The 25,416-nt window shown below is 28.2% G+C and overlaps 1 protein-coding gene across 13 annotated transcripts in view; it reads right to left on the bottom strand.

Annotated features, from left to right (window-relative positions):
- LOC129971198 (tyrosine-protein phosphatase Lar-like) overlaps positions 1-25,416 on the bottom strand; it is a 432,582-nt gene that overhangs the window by 62,251 nt on the left and 344,915 nt on the right. For 12 of the 13 annotated variants that reach the window (XM_056084754.1, XM_056084753.1, XM_056084758.1 and 9 more), the window contains one exon: positions 6,270-6,375. In XM_056084754.1, coding sequence (XP_055940729.1) covers positions 6,270-6,345 — 76 coding nt within the window. In that variant the 5' untranslated portion in view covers positions 6,346-6,375. Of the gene's footprint in view, positions 1-6,269; positions 6,376-18,706; positions 18,825-25,416 lie in introns of those variants that run through there. The other variant, XM_056084755.1, reaches the window with a different exon arrangement.

Here is a 25,416-nt window from a genome sequence, read left to right as displayed (position 1 = left end):
GTAAATTAAAACATTACAAATTATTTGTTGATAAAGAATTGGAATATTAATTATCAGTTTAAATGGCTATATTATTCTATTTGAACACAGTATCTATAAAATAATAATTTTTAAAGTTACATTTTCAGAAGTTTAATATAACCATGTAGCCAATCATAATAATTACGATTGTTTTTCAAGAATTTTATTATTTACGACTTTTTTCCCTTTAATATACATGTTAACTATATAAAACAATTGGAAAAATATATTTTCACGAAGTTAGTAAAATAAAAGTTCGGGAAATGAAAATTAATTTTATATTTCAACTTAGTTGCAGTTTGAAAATATATTGTGCAGTTATGAAATGATAAGTTTTACAATAGGCAGAGTCTCGGATCACAAAATGCCTAATTCCACTATTGATTGGTTATAGGGAAGGTGCTGGACATCGGAAAGAATCACGGGGGAAAAAAAACCCCGAAACAATCAAAATAAAAGTGGACACATGTTCATTTCAACAATGGACAATAACAGCAGCATTAGATACAACTGAACTTAAATAATGTTTTAAAGAATTAAGACTTAATTAATATTAATGAAACTTCTGAACTTAATTAATATTTTAAAGAATTAATTACTGCAATATAACTTCATTAAAGCTAGGGAGATCCTTAGCTGATTTTTCAATATAGGTATATTCACTTAGAATTAATTGTCGATAAAATCTGGAAACAAATACAAAAAATTTTTTAAGATAATTGTTTTGAAAGATATGGACATTAATTTTTGTAGGCAAGTCATAACGACTTCCCACCAAGTGACGGTTAAACCTATTTTTGCGCTGAACTAAGCTTTCTGTTTCTTGATTTCTTTTATCTGCTTTCCTCTGATTGAACAGACATTTTATCTCCAGGCAAATCCTCTCCAGAACATTTCTAATAACATTTTGCAGCTCTATTCGAAGCGCTGAATTCAATGCAACTGCAAAAAACATTAAATGAAGCAATCTGAAATTCGAAGGTCGTTTTATATTTGAACTGTTGCCATTCGATAATAAATAAAGAGAGCAATTTCTATGCCATGTATGTTAATGTTTTATATGTAAAGATTTTGTTTTGCAGTTAATTTCTTTTAATTTTATATCAGTGCTATTATTTTTCAAAATAAATTTTTAATATAATTTGCAACAATGCCTCTGTTTAAAGAAAGTAGACAAAGAGATAACACCGCAATCTCAAAAAACTGTCTTAAAAATTTTGGCGACTCTCCAAGTTTTAGGTATCCGTGAAACCGAAAAAATAATTTTGTAATTATATGTTTATTATTCTGGATACAAGTGAGTAAACATGGCGAATGATAAAAAAAAAAAAAGAAAAAAAAAAAAAAAAAAGGAATTAGCAGTCAAGACATAATTCTGTATATTTTATGAAAATAACTTCTTAATTGTATGGGTTAAAGGAAAAAAAAAAAGTGGAATTTATTATTTTAATAATCTTTGAATCATATTAACATAAATTATTATTTCGGTAAAATTTTCAAACAGTAAATTCAAATGTATTTTCATAAGCCTTTTTGAAACGATTATTTTTTATTTATTATTTTTTTTTGGATGGATGTCATGGAATACATGCAATCCTCATTATAAGTTCAGTTATTAAAAAAAAAAAAAAAAAGACTAGACAATGTTCCGAAAAATAAATCTTGAGGCTGCGATTTTCGATTATTTGTTAATAAGATAAGTAGAAATGATTAAAATACATGGGTAAAAATGTTTAATTCCTAGATTATTTTTCAAAACGAAATTTTCCAAGGAATTTGAAAACCTATCCTTCGATGCTAAATTTTGCGAATGTTTTTTGAGCTAATCGAAGGAAAATCTTTATCTCCAGCATTGCTCTGCAATAGATAAAAACTAATCTTTATCAAGAAACATTTTTAGAACACCTTCGTAACAGCGAAATAATATTTCAACAAAAGAACGTTTTCTGAGTTCTTTAATTTCTTCAGATGCATATAAAGAAATTATCCTACGCAGTCGACGTTATACTAAATCAAATTCAAGAAAATATACCGATTTTAAATGATCGCCAAACGATATTTTTTGAAGAAAAAAGTCGCTGCCATGTTACATTTCCCAATATTAGACATACAGAAAATCTATCGAAATTTTGCATTTGATATTCAAAATACAGTAGAAATAAATCTGTAAAAAATATCCATGCAACATACAAAAAAGTTGAAAGACGATGCTTTCCAACGATCGAAATAAATAAATAAAGATAAAAGCAATGCGGAAACTTAATCTTTTGATTCTATTTATGTTTCTATAGATTCTTATATACATATTTTTAAAATTAAACATGTGAGGATCTATACTAATACATGGGCAAACTGATTGGGTTTGCTGTTTGTAATTTGGAAAGAAATCATTTATGAAAAAGTATACAGAAATATTAGACATTTGTAGCATTCTGTAATGAAAATAGCTGGAAAAAGAATTCTTGCATAAAAGAACAGGTGCAACAAGCATTAAAACAATTTTCCACATTTTCTACAATTTATTTATTTAAAAAATAATAAGAGATCATTCACACAACACTCACAAAATTAACATATTAAAGTCTATACAAATGTTTTTTTTAGTTTATACAAATTGAAATAACGGAATTTTTTTTTTAAATACAAGACTATGATGCAATTATTTGCATGTACAACATATAGTAGGCGTAGCATAAACAAAAAAAAAAAAAAAAAAAAAAAAATGGCCTTTGCGTAAGCATATTCTAAAAAATCAAATTTTTAAAAGTTTGAAACTTTTTGGTGTTTTGCATCGTTTTCTCATTTTGTTTAACATATTAAGGAGACGGTGGACACTTTTGCGAATTATTCATTTAGGGTTATGAAATTTTTTATGCATACGTATTAATATATAAATACGTCAAATTAAAAAAAATATTTTAAAATGAAATATATTATTTAAAAATTTTAAAATATTCCATGTGACTTAATTTTTAATTTTTTCTATTATTTTTTCTTATTACTCAATGTAAATATTATTTGGAGCAAAACTGTGTATGATTTTGTAATTACAATTAAATGTTAATTTTTTAGAGATATTTTTATGCTCACTTACTGAATTTTCATAGGAATTTTATGTTTTTCTGAACTAAAATTGACTTTTAACTATTTAAAAAAAAACTCGCAACATAAAATGTATATCCTATTTTCTTTTAATTTTTGACCGAAATCTTTATTATCAATTTCATTTAATTTCTTCAAAAATTAAAACACTTTGAAGAATTCAAAGATATTTAATTACAATACCATTTTGAGAAAAGTCATTGAGATGTAATTTTTTTTCTCTTAACTCTTCAAATATTTACTTTATTGAACAATACATTTTATAATATTATTTTAGTTGAATATAAACATATATTTTTGGTGATGAAATAATAAAAATAAAATTGACGTTTCCGTCCATTTTTGCTTATTTCAAAGTCCACTGTCTCCTTAAAGAAGTTTTTTTATTTTTCAGTCAAAAATTGTTAACATTACTAAAATTAATATTGCTAAGAAAAACTTAATTCAATTATCGGAAATGAAGATTTAAAAAAATGAATCGAAAATTATTTTTTACAAAAGAGTGCTTGAAAAATGAACTCGAGAAATATATAACTGTAAACAGAAACACCAAAGGAAAGAAATTGAGAAAAATGATTTCGAAAAAAATTATTCAAATGTATCTTTTAATGCAATAACAACAACAATCCATAATGGGAAATATTAGTAGGATAATTTGGGTAGATAAAGATAATGGGATTTTTTTTCCCTGGCTTGAACCGGATGGCAAATGTATATCGAATTATAAGCTTAAATGCATCACAGACTAGGGTTAATTATTTTTGCATGCACGATAAAAAGTAGTAAAAAACAAAAACATGCCTCTTTTTAAAAATTTTCCTCCCTGGCCATTAAAAAATCTTTTACGGAGAAACACCTACCATGCCTCAATGATATCTGAATGGTGCGGAGAGGAAAAAAACAAAACAAAAGCAACAACACCAACAAAAAAGTTTTGCGCCAGAAAGAATAATAGAATGTTACTTTCCCATCTCTTTTTTAAAAGACAAATCCGATATCGAAAAACTGTCAAAAATGTCAACAGCGATATCGATATTGCCGAGCAAGATGAGCGCCCCCTTGCGTCCGAAAGACGAATCGATATTTTGCTTTTGTCTGATTTTCTATTTTCCACGCCAATCGGAAAGTTAATTGTTTCGCTACTTTATCTTCATCTCGCGTGTGTTGGATGAAACTTTGCCACTTGATGAAATGCGATTATTTTCTTTAAATCCGATGATGAGTTTATTTTTCGCTAGCCTGGCAAATAAGATTTCCGTGTTTCTTAAGTTTGCCAAAAAGTTTTTGAAACGAAACGATCCTTAAATAAATGTTTGGGAATTTTATTTCACTCGGAATGGCAATTTCGGGCCGATGTACGGAATTCTAATTACGCATTTATTTATTTTACGAGAATTTAAAATATTCCACCATTCAAAGGAGTTTAAAAAATACTTTTTCAAACTGCCACTTTTATTCGCAATTAAAAAAAAAAAAAAAATGGGATTTTGAGTTCACAAAATTCAATTTTTGTTAAGAATGCGTATATTTTTAGATCATAGACATGGCAATTTATAAATAAATACTGTCTATTTTATTCAACACTGAAAGCTCTTCACCAAATTTTATAAATTTAGCATCTAACGAAGAAAAAAATAATTAAAGCCAATAATATACTACCAAGAATTTTCGAAAAAAATTAAAGAAAAGAAAAGTCAATTAAAAATCATAAATGAAGAAACTAATATCGCAACTGCTTTTAAAAGAACAATTTAATAACCAGAAAAAAAAAAGTCAGTATGGTATAATAAAATCAATGATTGCTTATTTTTTTCTCATATTTGGTAATTCCGACTTTTTAATGTAAGAATTTTCAGAAAGTAAAATTTTAATATTTTTCTTATTAAAATTTATGAAAAATTCATTAACACATAAAAGTTTTTACTTATATGCAATAAAAGCGTTCATTACATATTTACATTTGATATTCTCGTAGGAAAACTGATTATGAATTGAACATAACTGCAAGAGAAGGAAAATACCACTGTGTCGGCTTGAGATATTGACAATGAACATGGACAAACATTAGAAATATCAGCATAAATAGAATATTTAAAATCCTAACATCACTTTAAAAACACTAATTATTAAGAATTAATAAAAAGTTAAGCTCATTACAGATTGCAGAAACAATGTAATTCTTTATATAATTTTTTTTTCACCTGGCACTATACTTGAATAATTTAAAGCATTTATTACAACTTATTTTCAAGTAGAATAAATTTTTAATCGCCTATCTTACAGTATTTCTAGTTATAAATTAAAAATATTGTATCAAGTCGATAATTGGAAGTGTTCCCAACTTTTAACAATTAATGAATTTTTTTGGTTTAATTTAATCTGCAATTTTAGTTGCATATTTTATCTTATTTCTTTTTTTGCCACTTTGGCAGATCAGAAGGAGTTCAAATTCCACACTACTTTCTGAAGACGTCCTCCCCCTTCTTAGAATTTCACTTTTAGCAGACGAATGAACTTTAAATTAAAAATTATAAACAAAGTTCAGCACCCTTGTTTAAAAGTTTCCACTGTTATTTTATCCTAAATCTTGTTTTTATGTCTTTTAGGAAATACTGTGCAACTAAAATTTTTTTATAATTCTGAAAAAACAAAACAAAAAACAATAAAGTCAGTAAAATTTATACAAAAGAATGCTCCATTCCCAACATTAATTACCATTTCGAAAATATTTAATAGTATATCATTAGCTCTAATTTTAATTTAGGTAAAGCATCTGATAAAAGAAAACAATAAATAGATTACACTTTATAAATTCAAAACTTTTTGACAAGTAACAGAAACTTTAATACCACTTCATTTCACGTTCAAAACCAACAACTTCATCTTAACTGATTAATAGCATAGCACATTGCAAATTACACCATACTTAATTAATACTTCAGACCACCTCTTTCTAAAAAGTATTACACACCAGCAGCACTTACTCAAGAGATCTAAATTAACACTTAACGCAATTAGTTGAACAACCCTGGATGCACCAGAGACGATATTAAACTATTACAACCAGCAAGCCAGCTGGTCGGCCAGCCACTTAAGGGCAACTTTCCATTGTGATAGAACATGAATAATGAAACGTGTATACTCACCTTCGGCCGATTCGCAAGCGATAAAGGCACAAGTCAACAGCGCACACATTATTAAAGGAAGCCACAGGAGAGCCATCTCGGACTAGGGAAGCTTAGGCAATCGAACCTAGGTTAGAATAAGAAATGAATTAAACCATATATGTCAGATGCCGGCCAAATGACAGCACAGAGTTACCGGCCGATTCACCATGCGAGTTCCGTTTTGCAATCCCTTTCCCCTATTCCATTTAATTGCCGGGTAGTTGATAATAATTTATGAAAATGAGAGTAATTGTTCGAACCTTGCAAAATTAACGAATTCATTCAAAATGTTTCCATAATGTACTTACGCCAGTGTTCGTGTACAGAGTGGATTCGGAATTTTACAATATGTATACAGTTTAGACAGGATAGCAGATTTGAAACATTGCGTCATCCAATATTCATAGATTATTTACGTATGTTGCTTAGTAATCAGTTTGCAAATGGTAAAACGCCCCGGCATAGACAAGCGTTATAGAAAATACTTTTTTAGTGTACAAGATGACTGGTTGCACCCAGTTTTCTCCTTTAAATTTCAGCGTAAGTTCCCTTCCAAACACCTTGTGCATTGAATCAATATTCGTTCTTACTGTTATTTAATCAAGAGCATGGATATAATATGATTCGTTAATATTTCAGCAAAATCATGACTGGAAGAAACATGGATTTTTCAGAAGAAGTGAAAAAAGAGGAAAAATATAAACTATCTGAAATTATCTTAAAAAGTAAATGAAAAAGAGCTGATAAAAAAATCAAAACGGAATTTTATAGAACTCAGTTATATATTAAGTAATTATGTTTCAAAATAAGTAAAATAAAATATTCGACTATGCTTTTGTTTGGAGGAAAAACAAATATTACTTAGGATTAATTGCCTTTTCATAACGGCGTAATGGGTTAATGATGCTGGATATTATTCTTGAATATGATTTGAAATAAAGCAACGCTTGTTAGTATTCATTTTTTTTTATAATCAAAACCGTATCACTTTTAAAATATATTTGATTGCCACCTACACTTAAAGCAAACGGCAGGAAATCAGAAATAACTATTATCAGCTGATCTATTCGTTAGATGAGACATGTATACATATAAAACTTTTGACCTTTGTTTAATTTGCAATTATTAAATTTAGATTTAATTTAATTACTGTTTTGATTTTCATATTTTTTCGATAAGTTACACAAGTTTTCAAATTTACAAAATTGAGTCGTCATTTTTTTTTTTTTTTTTTTTTTTTTTGTAAAATGTAAGCAATTAACTTCATTGGATTTTGATTTTTTAACCGGAATGCACCAAGTTTCTTCCATTGTATATAATTAAATATCAAACAAGTAATCAAAAAATTAATTATTGCATATAAATTTCTATTGTACATTAATTGGTAATTATAATCGTTAGATAATTTGAAATTATACCTAATAGTTCCATACAGATTTAATTGTAGAAATCACGAAATGTACAGGAGTAAAGTAATATAAATTGTTTCGAGCTCAAATGTAACGAAATTCGGTCTACATACTATTCTGATTGAAGAATTTTTACCATCAGTCATAATACAGTGTTCTATGCAATTGGTCAATTAGCCAAAATAATGAGAGATATCACAATTCCCATAACTCTAGTTTAAAATACGAGATAGAAAAATGAGAAGGAGAGAAAAAAAAAAAATACTTCCGAGACTACAATGCATATAGGATAAGGAAATTCGCAGGATCCAAATATTGGTCATATCTGCTGTTCGCATACTTCAATTCATCGAGTCAAAATATTAAAACTTTTTCATATTTCTTAAATATTTCAGATATTATTAAGAATTTTATAAGCGAATGAAAAATAAAAAGTATATTTAAAATCAAAATTTTCGCCCATGTTTATTTTTTAGACATCCATGCTTTTTAAAAAAAGATGTTATACACTTTTCTTCTACATATAATAAAAAATTGAAATATTTGCGCATGATTGTTCTTAATGTATTGTATTAAACTCGGCATACAATAAGAATTTAGTCATTAAGCATCTTTTTTTTTTTTTCGATCAGAAAAAATATGAAGCAATGTTAAATATTTTAGATATATTTGAAATAATAATTCAAGATTAAATATCTCAAGTAACCAAAATTCATGCAAAAATTTGTGTGAACTATTTCAATAAAAATGATATAAATTTAAATTAAAAAAGGCAATTCAAAACTAGTTTTTTATATAAATTTATTAATAATTTTGAAATAATTATTAATTTGGAACTATGTTCCCTAAAATATCGCCCTGCTTCAAGTCTAATTTACTTCCTTAATTTAGAATACGGATTCCAAATGGGAGCTGTATCGCCCCTACAGGTCGCTTGAGTTTTCTATAAGAGTGATAGTGGACCCATAGACAGTATTTTAAAATTTGACAGGATTAACTATTATGGTATGAGAACTGTTGGAATGCTTCTTTCTTAAAAAGGGAGCGTTGGTAGAAAAATTTTCGATTCAGAAAGTAAAAATTCTTTTTTAAGAGGGGGAAAAAATTAGCTAAATTAGCTAATTAATTTTTAAAAAATGAATGCGAATCTTCATGTTAATCCAAAAATTCCAACAACAATATTTCAAGAAAACGTTCATAATACAAAACTCGGCAATGAAAAGAACGGAAGCAACCATAAATCGATATTAAAGAAATACATAAAAGGACAACTAGATGAACATTTTTTTAATCAAACTAAAAATTCGTATAGAAACTAGGTATTCGCATAGAATTACAACACAATGAAAGAAATAGACACCGTTTGATATGCCACAATGATTAGAAATCACGCAAAATCTTTTATATCAAAAGAAAAATACAATAAAAAAAAGCCGGAATTTCAAAAAAATAATTAGAGATAACCCAATTTCTTTGTGGTTAACATAACAGACGGAACCAAGGAAACGCTTCGTTTACAAAGTACTTTTAGTACAGTATCATTGGCAACGACAATTTTATTGCAAAATCGTCTGTATTTGAGCTTCAGATCGTTAGATTAGATGAATGTTTCTAAGTGAAAATGATTACAGCCTTTCGATGATTGCTGTAGACATGTCAAAAGAGCAAAAAAGTTAATTTCCGGGACATATAAAAAAACTGGGCTGAACTATTTATCTTATTAGTTCATTTTATCCAGAAAGAAATGAGAGGGATGCTATACAGATTGATTAAAAAAATAAAGCGGAAACGAATATAAAATTAAAATATGAAGTATGTTTAAAATTTAACGGTCATAAAATCATTTTATCTTATAAATGTGGCTTTAATTGATGATATATTATGCATCGTGAATTTGCATTGGCAGTAAATAATACACAAAATATTCATTTATTTTTAAAAGAAGAATGATCAAGAATTGGCATTTTTAAGATAAAGGAGCCAAATTTCATTTTATAACAATGTAAAAATTAGTGAATAATTACAAATATTTCAAATAAGCAAAAGTTAAAATTATATCGTAATAAATAATATTACTTTAATCTTTGTTGAATTAAGAAAATCGCTCAAAAATAGTTCTCATATGTATTTGCCATTGTGAGCAATAATTTCGTATCCACATGAAATTTCTTAAGCTTGATTTAAGGTCAGAATTCACAATGGTTTTAGAAATTCTACTTTTAAAATTTATCCAATTTTTTAAAAGAAACAATATTTCTAAGTATCCAAAACTAAGAATATCAACATAAGTGTTTTCCAGTAAAAAAAAAAAAAAAAAAAAAAAAAAAGGTACAGGAAGATCCGTTTTTAATACGAGATTTTGATTTGTAATTTTCAATCTATTTGGACTTGTTTTTTGTGATTTCATTTTAAAAAGGATGTTTTATTTGTAACATCGAAAATATATCTTGAAAAATCATGGAAACAAATGAAATGGCTAGTAAGAGAATAATTATATTTCAATTTTCCATCACAGCCATCTGTACTACATTGTATTGTCATCAGAGAAAGCCATAAAAGGTGTAAAACGCAAACTGCTAAACACTGACAAAAAAAAAAAAAAAAAAAAAACACTAATGTCAGAAAGAAATGTTCAGACTATTAATAAGCGTAGTTTTGTGACGCAATAACCGAATATCTCCCTCTTTTTTTTTTTATGGACAGGTTCGATGACTACAGATCTAAACAATAAGTGTCAGAGCAGTCAACGAATACCAAGCATGTTTTAAATTTGAATCAATACAGAAGATGACCAGTTTTAAAACATAATGATTTCAAAATGAGTATTCTTCTCATCGATTAAATCCTAGTCAACAGTTACTGTTCGTAAACAATAACAAAATCGAAAATTAAAAATCAGTTAGTCTTCGAACAAAATGTTAAAACTGAAAAGAATTTATTTTATACGCAACATTCTACAGACTACTAATAGAAATTAACACATTAAGTAACTGAAATAAAATCATAGGTCGTTGAAAAAAGAGAAATACACTTAAAAAACCAAACTCAATAAACAAACAAAAAAAAATTTCGAGTTTCAACTTGAGATCGTTACAATTTAGAGGTTCAGCTAATCCGGGAAGTTTGCTATTTTACTATTTACATTGAGCCAACATTGGAAGAAAATAACAGTTAGAGGATTTTTGATAATGGATATATGAAATAAGCTGACCATATCTTACGTTAAAGCAAAATTAAAAAAGAGAATTCATTAGAAATGTTCATGAAAAGTGAAATGAATTGGATCATATTGTCCACTGTTATGTTATTGACAGCATTACAAACACTTGACAGACAAATAGTTATCTTCTTGTAAGACATGTGTTACGAATTATCTGATAAGACATTGACCTGATTTAACCAAATACATATTCGAAAACGTATTCTTTTCATGAAAAGCAAACTGGCAGCAAAACAATAAAAACTGGTCAAGAAGTTTTTTGACGCAGAAAATAAAACAAGAGCACCGGGAGCTGATGGATTACTTAAACAGATTAATTCATCATGGACAATACCAAACCTTTATACTGATGCATCACCAAGCACCAAAAAGAAAAGAAAAAAAAATCCTGTTCAATATCTAGCCAATATATCAACAGAAAAAAAAAGAGATAAAAGCCTACATGCGACCTATATATTAAGGCGTGTTAAGATAGAAGAAACATGATCGTAGAAGATTATTGTATATATAGCGAAGCGAGGATACTGCAATTGTTATAGAAGAGGTGAAATTCCACAGCAGATCCAAAAAGAAATCTAATATGCTACTAATCAAAAGAACAACAGCAAGAAAGAAATATCGAATACTACTAGCGACTCGAATTTAAAGCACTCATATTCTTATAAGATTATTGTATATATCTGGAAATAAGGATATTAAAGTTGTTCCTGAAGCAGCAAAAATTTACAGTATATCCAAAATGCCATCTAATATCTTACTAACACATCAACAGCAAGAAATAAATACCAAAGTTGTACAAGACCGTCTCGTAGTTTAAAGCGTATAAACATAAAGCGATCATAATTCAGCAAAATTATTGTTTATATCTGGAAGTAAAAATATCATAGCAGATCCGGAAGCGGCAAAACGTTTCTGCAGATCCAAAACGATGTCCGATAATTTCATGATATACCAACAAAAACAAATAAATATCAAAAACCTACAGGTGACTCGTAGTTTAAAGCATGGCATCATAAAGCGATCATAAATCGTGCAAGATTATTGAATATATCTAGAAATAAAGATACTATAGCTGTTCCTTAAGCGACTAAACTGTTCTGCAGATTCAAAACGCTATTCAATAGCATACTAATATACCAAAAGAAAGAAATAAACATCAAAGCCCTACAGACGATTTGTAATTTAATGCGTGTAAACATAAAGCGGCCATGATCAACAAGATTATTGCATATATCTGAAAGCAAAAATACTACAGCTGTTTGAAACGAAAAGTGTAAAATTTTCTAGCATATCTAAAATGCCGTCCAATGGAGGGAAAGGTTCTGATATTAACTGGTGGCCAATTGATTTTGGAATTGTTCCAAAAGACCGACAAGGTACTACTATTCGACGGTCGAACGAGCATTCAAAGATCAAAGAACTAGTGTAAAATGGGAAGGGAGTAAAAAAATTCCACCCTTTTTCTCACGGACGTGCTGGGAACCTATTAGTCACTGACCGTTATTAGACCACCGAACATCGTACAAGGGAGTCTAATTTTATTCTCGTGTGCCCTTATGAATTTCGTGCGCATGAGCACGTCAGCTGTGCTTTTCTTTTATCGGATTCGGAATATTTATTCCATTTATTTAGGTTACTGCTGCGGAGAGATGTGGCTTGGATATTAATGGATTCCTAAATGCCGATGGATAGGGGTGTGGGACGGAATCAAAGATGATGAACGGTGGATCACATTGTTGACTGAGCAGTGATTCATGCACTTGGATAAAATATCGATAAATAAAATTAAGTAACAATAAATATATTTTTGATATTGCATTTATAGTTTGATTTGGTAATAATTTTATAATTTATTCTCAGCGAACCTTCATTTTTACTTTTCGAATTTTTTGATAAATTTTAATATTTTAGACTTCCGTTCGAAACACATTATTAAAACTCTTAGTAAAATGATTCGTAAAATGCATCAAGCTTGATGGATGCCATTCTGCACATCATTTAATAACCGAAATGAAGGAAAATTCTACAGAAACTAAACTTTAAAAATTAAAAAAAAAAAATATATATATATATTAACTTAAAAGTGAAAAGCAGCACACTTTGGAACGTTTTCAATGTTCCAGGAAAGAAAACTAAATTCGGAATTATTCTGTCTCTGATCACTTTAACAAACACTATTAACTTCCAATAGAATCGTTTTTGAAATAATTCATGTACAGAAAATCTAAATATGGAATACTTATATGCTAATGTGAATTCAACACAAGACAGCCGACCCATTAAATTAAAAGTTAGTAACTATTTTCATTGCCTTAATCAATGATTTATAATGACTCTTTGAGAACAAAAAATGTTTTATAAGACTAATGCTTTAATGTGCATAAAATCCACAGAAATATATATTGCTATGCCTATTTTATTTTTTTTTCCCTTCAGAGAAAAATATTGCTAGAACTTTCAAATCTTTTTCAAAAAGTTTTTGGGGTAAAAAAATAAATAAATCAATAAGCTATTCTAGGCACTTTAACCAACATAATTACTAACATATTCTATTACTATATATATAAATATTATTAGAAATACAAAAACAAAACAGAAACAAATAATAATAAGTATAAAGAAGTCTGTCTGATACAATATGAATCCCTTTATCATTTACTATTAATTTTCCTCTGGAATATCCTTTGAGAAAGTTTAAAAAATATTCCCATGCATCAGCAAAAGCGTATTAAAAATCCGTATGAAACGTAATTATATTTTGTGACAATAATATATATTAAACCTCATCACACACATTTTTTTTCAAAGAATACCTAAGCATAACAATGTAAGATTTTTAGTATATTAATAAATCAACTACATTTTCATTTATAAAGTGTAATTAAAAAAACTGATTTCATTAAATATATTTCATTGCCTTTTGGGAAAGGAAACCTGAAAAATATTATTTAATATATTATTCAAATATAACGAAGAAACAAAAATTAAGTTACAGAATTCTATCTTATTCCGAATTTTTTTTTTAGGCACAACATTAATCTACCTACCTTTAAAAATCCACACAATCTAATAATTTATTTTAGAATTGCCAGAAAAGGAATTAAAAAAATATTAGTAAATCAGATTAACCATCTTTTCATTTAGATTATCAAACACAGATAAAACCAATTTTATTAATTAATATTTCAATGCCTTTTTGATTGAGATAAAAACTGAAAATCCAGACAACACTCTTCAAGTATTAATAATTTATGAACAAACGAATCATTAGAAACAAAAATTACACTAATAAATTCTACTCGATTCCTGAAAATAATTAGGGAATTAATTAATCTAGTCAGAATTTCATCGAAAATTAAGTAAAAGCATTTATATATAAGCTGTTTTAGAAATATTAGAATACAAAAGAAAAACGCTACTTTTAGAAGTCTGACAAGGATCTTTAGAAAGAAATTTTGATTTACTCCAATAGAATTCATTCCAAGAATTTTCTAGTAAGTTGAGGATTTTCTAATCAAATTCATAATCGACGCGAAGAATTACGAGGAATGTGCGAAGCCTAATCTTATTACTCACCATAATAGGATTAAGATGGAAATACTGATTATTAAGTTATCAAACTAGTAGAGTTGGAGAGGATGCAAAACTCAATTTGACGTTGCAAATTTTCGACAGTTCTGATCACAAAATGTTCGTGGAAATTTCTATATAGGAGCTATCGAAATTTTTCCTTGTCTCCTTATTTAATAATTAGGAGAAGCTCTAGAATTTTTTTCAAAGAACTTAGATTTTATAGCTATTTTTTTTTCTTTTCTTCTTACAAAATTGATCATAGTTTGGAATCGCCTTTTCCTCAGTGAATCATGCTTAATAACTTTAGAAAGTTATGTATCTGCAAAATTTGACAGAAATTTTCGATCTTGGAGATACAGATGGCATATTCAATCGAGGATCTGGGTCTGAACTAAACCGTTTCAAATCAGAGTCCTGCAATCGAATCTTGCGATCACCTTCAAGTAAGAAAATATAATGTATGATGGATATTGAGTGTATTATATTTGCTTACAGTGAAATTTATTCTTTGACACAATGGCAAATGACAGAGCAACCTATTAAAACAAAATGTAATTACAGATATAAGAGATATACAAGCAATCCTTTATGTACAATCCAAGGTATGTGATTACGTTCGGGATGCATTTTTTGCAAAGAACCCGCAAATAGTTATATTTTTAAATATTTTCAATAAAAAAAGTTTGAAAAAACATCTACGAAACCAAAATATAACAGTAAAGCGGCGAAAGTTTTTTAAAAATTGGAAAAAAGAGCTTTTTTTTGGTTAAAAAGAGATATAAGCAAAGATCTTCTATTTTAGAGGTTTATCAAATGATTTGCTCAAAATTTTGCATATAGCTAGAATATATATATAATTTAGTTCCTGAACTAAAAAACAAGCTGTATTTCTATCCATTCTTTAAATACTGGGATTCGATACCAAATTAGAATAAAAAATATGCATTAGATTTCAATTTATGAGGATTTTTATAAAAAAATGTATCAAAGATTAGAATCTGAAAAAAATAACGTTTAAAGACATAAAACAGTATGAAAAAGTATGTAAATGCAAATATAAAAATCAATGTAACTCCCCCCCCCCCAAAAAAAAAAAATCTAACGGTTTTTATAAAGAAAACTGTTCATGTATTTTCAGATTTTAGCAAAAAATCCGACTTTTCAACATAGTCACGTACTTTAAAGCCAGTGCAATCCCACTCTTATTTGGAATCACGGAAATTATATATCAGTAGAGATGAAGATAATAAGAGGTAAAGCAAACCGTAGTTATTAGAAGCATAAGTAGAATGATTCAGGGAAAAAAAAAGAGTTGAATTGAGATTTTATTATGAAGTAATACCGAGTTGTGAACAAGAATGTGCCAACACATAATACCAAGTTAGTTTAACGAATTCATATTTTCAAATATATTACGCTCTCATATTTTGCAAAAATTGAAAATGAACCCTTTGACAAGTGTTGTTATCAAGATTCTTTTGATCCACTCTCGCTTTGAATGAAAACATGCTATTTATTTAAAAATAAAGTCTACTTCAGTTTAGAGGGAACTTTGAATGAGTTCCCTTTATTTCTCAGCGGGTCATATGTACCAAATTTGGGAGCACTTTCTGGTTGCAAAACAAACGCTAAATGCTAAAAAGGGCACAAAATAGTACGAAACTAAATTTACTAAACAAATAAATAGGTGGCTAAGCGGTATTTAAAAAAAAAAGAAGATATTAATAATAATTAAAAAGAAAGCAATATTCATAAAAACATGAGACGAGAAAAAATAATCTATTTCCAAATATATGTTCTAAAGAGAGTTAGTAACTAAGGTCTATAAAAAAAAAAATTCATATTATATATATATTCCTTTAAAAAGAAATAATCCATGGGGAAATTATATATCCTCACACTGTTTCCGTCATTCAAAAACAGTTTATACAATTTTATTTAAACGAAAATCTTTTATTGTAAACCAATCTGAGCCCAAGCACTGGAAGTCGTCGCAAATAAATTCACGCTAGAACAATTTGAAGTTTACTTTTCTATCAAGATGATTTTCAATAAAATTACTTTTTCTGTTTTTATCGTAAAAAATGTCAAATATTCTAAAATTTGTGTACGAAATGGTTTCAAATAATGTTGACAAAAAAAAAAAAAAAAAAAAAAAAAGAAGCATTTTATTATCTGTTTGGCTTGCAATATTTATCTTTATATTCACTTAGTGTGAAGTCCTTTACATAGGATAAAAGATGTCAACTGAAACGGCTGAATTCAGATAGGCATAATTAAGAAGAAAATAACGGTGTTCTCAACTCAGAATTTTTTTTTCTTTCTAAATTCCAGATCATGCCATTAAACACTAGCAACATAAATGCAAAAATTTGATGAAGTATCTTATTAAGAATAAAAACAAATAGGAAAATTTTATTACACAAATTAATTCTGTTTCGTTCTGTACAGTGCTAATAAATGTATTTAACATACTGTTAAATAAAGGAACTGGAAAAACATGTGCTTTAAAAAAAATCCGATTTTTCAATTGAAGTCTCTTAAACTGGTTACTAATTTTTAAAATATAATTAACAGAAACCTTTAGGATAAAAAGTTATAAATTAAAATTTTTTTTCAAAACAGATTTTTTTTTTGAAATTTTATCAGGCATATTAAAAAGTTTTCATTGCAATAAAAAATTAAGAATTCATAAAATTATACTCCAATATAAATAAGCATTAAATATCTGTCAAAAGCTTTCAGTAATATATGAGACTATTTGTAATGAAAAATAACGCATTTTTTTAAATAGATTTTCATATTATAAAACATTAAACTCTTCAAAATTTTTTAGGCACATTAAAAATTAAAAGAAATTTACAGTTATTATTGCACCTATACTCAGGTACGCATACTTTACACAGAATAATTACTTTTTGTGCACATCACTTTTGTGATTAAGTCTTCGTATTTATATTTCAAAATATCCAGCGATTCTATCGTATTTTCATGCAAAAATTCTATCACATTTTTCGATTCGCAATAAAAAGAACAAATATATTTGCTACTTTATATTGGAAACAGTTAAATTTTTATACATACTAAATCTTGCACAATATATAGCACTTATTTGTAAAAATATCCTCTTGAATTAGAATTTAAATTTCAACTATTTTCTTTTTTTGAAATATTCCCCAGTTCTCTATGGAAAAAAAAAAAAAAAAAAAAAAAAAAAAAAAAACTGATCAAAATTATTTGGCTGAATTCTATACGAAAGGGAACAATATACAATAACAAATTGTATATTGACATATAAATTGTACGAAAAATGGCCCTAAATTGATCATATTATAAAACCCTGTGAATTATAAAGCGATTTTGAAAGGGTATACGCTTTAGAAACAATCTTTTCGATACAATTAATAATATAGGTAAACAGAACATAATGATTAATTGAAAAAACGAAAACGCAGAATCAGCAATCAAGGTATACATTCCAAAGTGCGAAATCGAATTGTTACAATCAAGAAGATATAGTTTAAAATGAAAAAAAAAAAATGATCTAGTTGTAATTAAAGAGGATTGGATAAATTTAACTATTCAAATAGTATATGAATTAACTAGGAATAATAGTAATGAAAATAGCTGTCACCCTTCTATTTAAAAAAAAAAAAAATTTTTTTTCGAAGTTTGTCAGTAAAACAAATCTCACAGAAATATGAATTGTAAATGCAATCAGCTCAACATTACATATTTCAAATGCATTAAAATTTGATAAAAGCAAGATTAATAAAGTAACAGTAAAAGTGAATGTTTTTAGAAAGCATACATATTTTTTATGTTTGAATATAAAAATGGGAAAACTTTTTATAGTTAAGCTATTGTGCATAAATTGAACTAAAACAGCACAAATACTTATTAGTGAAATTCATAAGGATACTGAGGTATTAAAAAAACATAAATACATTTTTTTGATAACTGAAAATACATTTAGTTGAACCACATTAACAGAATAATACCTCGTTTTAAAGAAATCCCATTAAAATGTTTTTATATAAAAATCAGGATAGTTTAATTATAATTGAAAATACGTATTTAAACTTGGTTATATGAGAGAGATGTTATTAAAATATGACAAGTTTGCATACCAAAACCCATTCTACCTTTCAAAAAACCGACTGCTTAAAAGTAGTATTCAATAAAAAAGAATAACAGAAAATAAAAATAAATACGTTGAGCCAATGGATTTCCAAGCTTCAACTCATCTTTATCCAATTTTTCCATTCAATTCAGATCGAAAATAATCACAACTATATCAGCATTTGTCGAAGAGCAGCTGCACAAAAATATGTTGGAACGCCAGCAAATATTAGCACTTCATTACTTAGGAGGAAAAATCGAAAGTAAAAAAGCGTTAAGCAAACAAAGCAGCTCAACAATCAGATGGTATTCCACATATTGTATGGAAGGTATATCTCACGGAAGCTATTCAAAGTACCGAGCGATTCTATCTATTGAAGAGCTTGTACTCCAAGTCAACATGGTTCGACTTCGGCAAAGCTGGCTTCCGGCACAATAGCAAATGCAAACGCAGGAGAATCATTTTTTGCTGTTGTGTGGTTTATCCTTTTAGCAGCTTTAATGGAGTGCGTTTATACAACAACGTTCAGATCAAGATTTTACAACCACTCATTTTGGAACAGTCACTGAGAAAATCGTGGGGGGTGAGGGTGAGAAAGCCACGTGGGCTGACGTCATCCGGCCAATGAGAATCTCAGTACGTCCCGGTTGCTCCGGCAACAGCAGACAGGTTGACGCCACAACGCACAGCACGAAACAGACTTGTTTTTTATGGCATTATCATGAAAACGTATTATCCAAAGGAACAGCTTTCTTTTCTTTTTGTTTTCGCAAGTGAGGATTCTTTGCAATTTGAGGTATTTTTTTTTCCCCTACAGAATACTAGTGAATTTTTTTCCCCTTCTAAACATGGCACATAATGGGATTTTTTAAAAGTTTTTTTTCCCCTCTCCTATTCGCGACTCTATTTAAAACGGAAAAAATTTCACATTCCGATACAAAATAAATAATAAATAATTTACTAATGAGACTTAAAAGAGATTTCGATGAAAAATAATCATTTACGAAGTTTTAATGAAATGTAATAAATTAAGCTGAATTTTTCAACTATCGATGTTTTAATGTCGAAAATAAAAGGGTCAATTCCCCTTTACGGAAATTCTCGGAATCGTAGTCTTTTCCTACGCAATCTGACATGATATTTGCAACCTACAGTCTTAGAAACTTTAACAAAGCTAAAATAAATCAAATTCACGCCTTACTACAAACAAAAACATTAATGTAATTAATGGAAAAGTTTTATCAAAGAAAAAGTCCTTCGTAGGCACAATATGAAGAAATATAAATTTGATTTCAATAATTATCAATCGTAAAAAAAAAAAAAAAAAAAAAAGAAAGAAAATCAAATTTATCAAGTGTATGCTGAAGATAATTTGCAACTTTCCCCCCAAATTAATTTTTAGCATTTGGATAACTATAATACCAGCGGATTTAAATATTTCCAATTTATATAAATAAATTATACAAAACATTTTACTTCAAAAAATGTAACAAATTAATTGTAAGATCAATTAAAATTAAAGGCATAAATAAAAAATAATCAAAACTACAACTCCGTTTAGTACAGCATCTTAGATAGCATTACACCTCTTCAGCATTTCCTAATCATGGTTTTATAATTACTAATTAAACAGTATAAACACTAAACACATTTCGAGATATTTTAAAAGGTACAAACCGGAGATATTAGAAAGTTTTGAATTCATTTTTAAAGTTTCCATTCTACACTAAAATACATGTAAAACTATATTCCCCTACATAAGAATCTTAAAGCAGAGAAGACACATTTACAGAAATAAAAAAAACACATTAAGTAGCAATAAAATTAATTATAGAATCTTAATTACAGAAGAAATTAGCCCCAGCATTAATATTTCAGTTTAAAAAACAGCTGTTTAGTGTTGTGCAAGAGATATAAATGCAGCAGAACTCTAATTATCTGAATTTTAGTAATTTAGATTTGCTTCTAGCAGGAAACAGCAACAACAAAAACTGCAAATAAAATCGATCCGAGTAAAAATAACCAAATGACTCATTTTTATCGATACTTTCTTGGAGTGATATTCAATGCAGTTTGCATATAAAATATAAACAACATTATTTGTAGTCATTAAACTAAAAAGTAATAAGCAAAAATAAATAAAATAAATTCTAAGAAATAACTGTTTTTTTTTTTTTTTTTTTGCCAATTATCCACATCGGATTCGATTCGGATAGAAAGAGTTTTACTTAACCTGCAATTGATAAACTTATATAAATATGATAAACATATATACAAAATGTAAATAACATTTTTTATACTCATTTAACTAAAAAGTTACAGGCAAAAATCAATAAATAAAATTCATTCTAAGAAATAATTTTTTTCCCCAATTATCTACATCAGATTTGATTCGGATAAAAAAAGAGTTCTATTTACCTACATATGATAAGCTTACTACAAATCTAACCTTCTAAGATAACAGTTGAGATAAAAAAAGGTTATATAATAAATAAGAAACAAATGAGTTACATAACTACGATTTTGCTGCTATTTTCTGCTTATAACTATTAAGGCAAATAAAATTTTGAAAAGACGCATTAATATATAAACAACAACAACAAAAACCAAATATCGTGCAAATATTTCATAAAAAATGCGACTATTTTCGGTTTATCTTTTCATATGGTGAGCATAGATCCGGTTACTTTCCCTTGTATGTGCAATTCTCGATTTAAAAATTGTCTTACCGGAACATAAAAGGAAGAAAGGAATGATTTGATCCACTTTCGTACTAGTCGAAGAAAAAGAAATAATATAGGAAATAAAGCAAAACCTTTATTATTTAGCAAACTGCCATTATTTAGTTTAGTTAAGTAATTGAAATGATACGAGGATATTTTTTAGATAAGTCTCTTAAATTTGAATTTTATAAATCGGCAAGCAGCAGATGATACAGCTCGGTAAATAGTTAATTTACCAGAATTGTAAAATAATTTACCAGAAAAGTTAATTAAAAAATATTTTAGACAGATGTAAATAGCTTTTCGTGCCCTAATATGCTCTGATGTTAGTAAATAAAAACATTAAATCTTTTGATAGATTTTCATTTAAAAATCTAATTTAGTGACCAATAACTATCGAAGAAATAACTACAGGTCAATGTTCCTGAGCTCTAGGTGCAATGGCCTGCCCTAGAAATGTTTTGAACGATTCTTTTCATCATGTTTATCGTAATTTACAAATAATATGACAATTCATAAGCATTAACATGTTAAAACGGAATAAACTAAATAAATTTAACTTATAATATTGTAGATCGGGTCAAATCTAGGAAGAAATTAATCAAAGAGAAGAGATTTAATACATACAAGAAGAAGAGCACACTACAAGGTGTGCAGCGTCTAATACTTACAGATTCGGATAGAAAGGTTAAGACGAGCATTTTGATGTATAACATGTGGGGTCCCCGAATTTAGCTTCATAGTTTAATTAATGTGTGAAGTTTTGTTATAAAAACTTCAAAAAATGGGGAAAAAGACACCCCTAGATACAAAAAGTGAAAGTCAATGTTTATTGAGAACATTTAATACAACAAATTTTCGAAATGTGGCCGTTCGAACAAATGACATGGCGAAGTTCTGGAATAGAAATTCGCAGTTGTTTTCTGCAAAACAATTTCCTTGACCTCGGTTTCGATTGCTGCTCTCTAGTCGTCCAATGTTGAGGCCTATGTGAGATACACTGTGTCTTTCAAAAGACCCCATAAAAAAAGTCGCATGGATTAAGATCCGGGGAATAAAGTGGCCACTCTATAACATTGTCTGTTTTCGTAATGGAATCCAGCCCGATCAATCTATGGTGAAAATGTTCCGCTAAGAGATCGAAGTTTCGCTGAGTGCCATGAGATCTAGCATCATCTTGCATAAAACAATAATTGCTTATCTTTCATACGTATTTTTGATCGCCGTGCTGCCATTTATGTTGTGGTGACAATAATCATCTATGAAAGCTTTCATGTTGTGCAATCGTCGTATGCATCGTAATTTGAAATACAAACTGTCAGATTCATAATTAACGTTCTTCTTGTAATTAGACCATGATGCTATATTCGGGGCCCCCACATGTTATACATTAAAATACTCGTCTGACCTTTCTATCTGAATCTGTAAACGCTGCATACCTTGTGGGACACCTTGTAATTTCTGTTAATAATAAAGATGAATGCGTAAGTGTTGGCATACTACAGGTCAGATCACGTGATCTAAAGTAACCACATATATACTTTGGAGGTTGAAAATATGCAGCTCAGAGCAATTTTCTTGAAATTTCAATTAATCAAAAGAGATACGTTGACATTTTCTGGCGATAACTTCCAAAAATATTACATATTTTAAAATACAAAAATTTATCTTTCCAGTGATGTTGATCTTTGGACGTAAGAATTTTTTTTTTTTTACTTTCAATTAATTTACAAACTATATTTGAAATATATTATATTTTACAATATATTTTATTGCTGAAATGAAATTGAAATCGTTTTTATTATTTGTACTAGCATTTCACTGATTTTTTCCCCACTGTTTATGATTAAGATGAAGATTTGACTTATGTTTCCATATTGAGTAGGTAACATTGAAATGAATGCTTTTAATAAAATGTCAAGAAACTTTTTTTATATTTTCAGTTCAGATTTTACCTTCAAAATTAGGAAATGTTGAAATTTTTTTAAAGTGCTTCCAATTTTAAACACCACTGCTTTTTCCCTTGACATATTTAGATTATGTACAGAAGATACTATCATAAAATTAAGGAACAGAGTATGAGTTATATGACTATCAAAATTTGAAGCTTAAAAATAATTTGCCGAGGAAGTCAATAAGACCAAGTTATATAAAATATTTAATAGAAAATTTTAGCAACCATTAATACCTGCGAACCAAATGGTCGCCAAAGGCGGCTACTAAAAAATAATATTTCCCAATTGAAATTCAGTCGCTTTCCAGTAATACACGTAAATAAAACCAATTCATAAGGAGAAGTGTTCGAAGACATTCACACCAAATCGATTCTTTGCACTGGCCAGTTCTTAACACCGCGTTATAGATGACTATTTTTGGAGTGACGTTTAAGCACAGACTCATCAAAATGTTAATGAACCCTCCGAGATAATAGACAATAAGAGAAAGTATCTCAGGCGTGTAACTGTCACGTAGTAATGAGCAAGCCTGACAAGGTTCACAATGTCGGAACAATTTAGGCCCGGCGAAGAGTTCAATAACAGGCGACCATAAATCATTATTCCGATTCCGATTGGACAAAGCGTAAGCTTCTTTTGTTGGTTCATCTTCGGACTATTTTTAAACAATGTAAATGGCAACAAATATTGAAATTATTCTTCTGTACATGACACCGATTTAGATTGATTGAAAGATAATGTAATCGAAAAGATTTCTGAAGCGTCCTGATAAACAAATATGGGAGTCTAAGCTCTTGTAAAAAAAATAATTTAATACAAGTCTTTTTGTTTGAAGTCGTTCATTTAAAATTAAAAAAATGGTATTGTCTTTATCGTCTGCATATTAATACTGAAAAATTATTATTTTCAGATGTAATTTTATTTGAGAGTCTGTATAAAAAATTACTCAGAATTAGTTTAGTTTTGAGCTAAAAATCATATATAATATAGTGCAAATACCAGATTAAAAAAAAAAAAAATGTTTGGAGAGTAGCATGAAACCTAAATTATGCTAACACAAATTTTATATCAACATGATAAAGTATTTAGTTATGCTAACTTTCTGTCATTCATGTGATACTAAAATCGCATAAAACGCTCTCTGCAGATCGTTGAACCTACAGCTACTGAACTCGGTACGAACTTACTTTTGGATAATAGTTTTAATTCAATTTTTAATTATTTTAAAATTAATACATATTTTGAAGTTTCTTTACAGTAACTTCGGAATACATTATTGTATTAAAAATTTTTAACACCTCTTTACAAAATATTAGCCTTTTAATGATATTAATTTCAATTATATGCTTTAAAAAATTTCAATACATTTTTCAAAATTAATTTTTAAAACACACTTGTTGCAAAGCATTGTATCTCGCGTGCTTCTGCCAACGTTCACATAATGGGAAAAAAAAAAAAAGAAAAACTGACATTTACATTTAATTCCATAAAACCTAATTTCAAAGCAAAATTCATCACTTTTAGTAATACGATATTTTCAGACTAAGATTTTTTTTCTTCTTCTGTAGATTGTGCGATGCAAAACTCGTTTCGCATAGAATGCAAAACCTGATGCAATTAAATCACCTAATCTATTTAATAAGTGTCGGTTGGGTAACATGTTACGAATAAAAATAGATTGATTTAAATTACCCAAGAGAGGTGCTGTTCATGAAATTTATGCTTACATGATGGACAGTCAACAGAGCTGGTACAATATCTTGATTTATATTTATTTTCTGTTTTGTCTTTTTTTTGTAACATTTTGAAAAAATTGCAAATTAAGCCTCTCGTTGCGTATCCCACGATTTCCACGGGCAACATAGAAATAGCAAAATTTGTCCAGCCCGCGATTTCCGCGGGGATGTATTTTTCTGTCTATTTAGCTGTGCAACTCGCTCTTTTCCCGTTCATGGTTTCATTTCGGCTTTTCTGGTTTCATTCAGGTTTGGTTAACAGATAGCGTTAGTAGTCCATGGTTCTGGGAAATATACAAGCATGTTTTGCAGCATTTTGCGGGCTCTTCTTAAAGCTCAAAAATGTCTGGCAGGAAATGTTTCGCAATTTTTGAACCTATTTTGTTA

This window comes from Argiope bruennichi, chromosome 6 (genome assembly GCF_947563725.1).
Source record: "Argiope bruennichi chromosome 6, qqArgBrue1.1, whole genome shotgun sequence".
In the NCBI taxonomy this organism is placed as follows: domain Eukaryota; kingdom Metazoa; phylum Arthropoda; class Arachnida; order Araneae; family Araneidae; genus Argiope; species Argiope bruennichi.
This window is presented reverse-complemented; position numbering and strand designations above follow the sequence as displayed.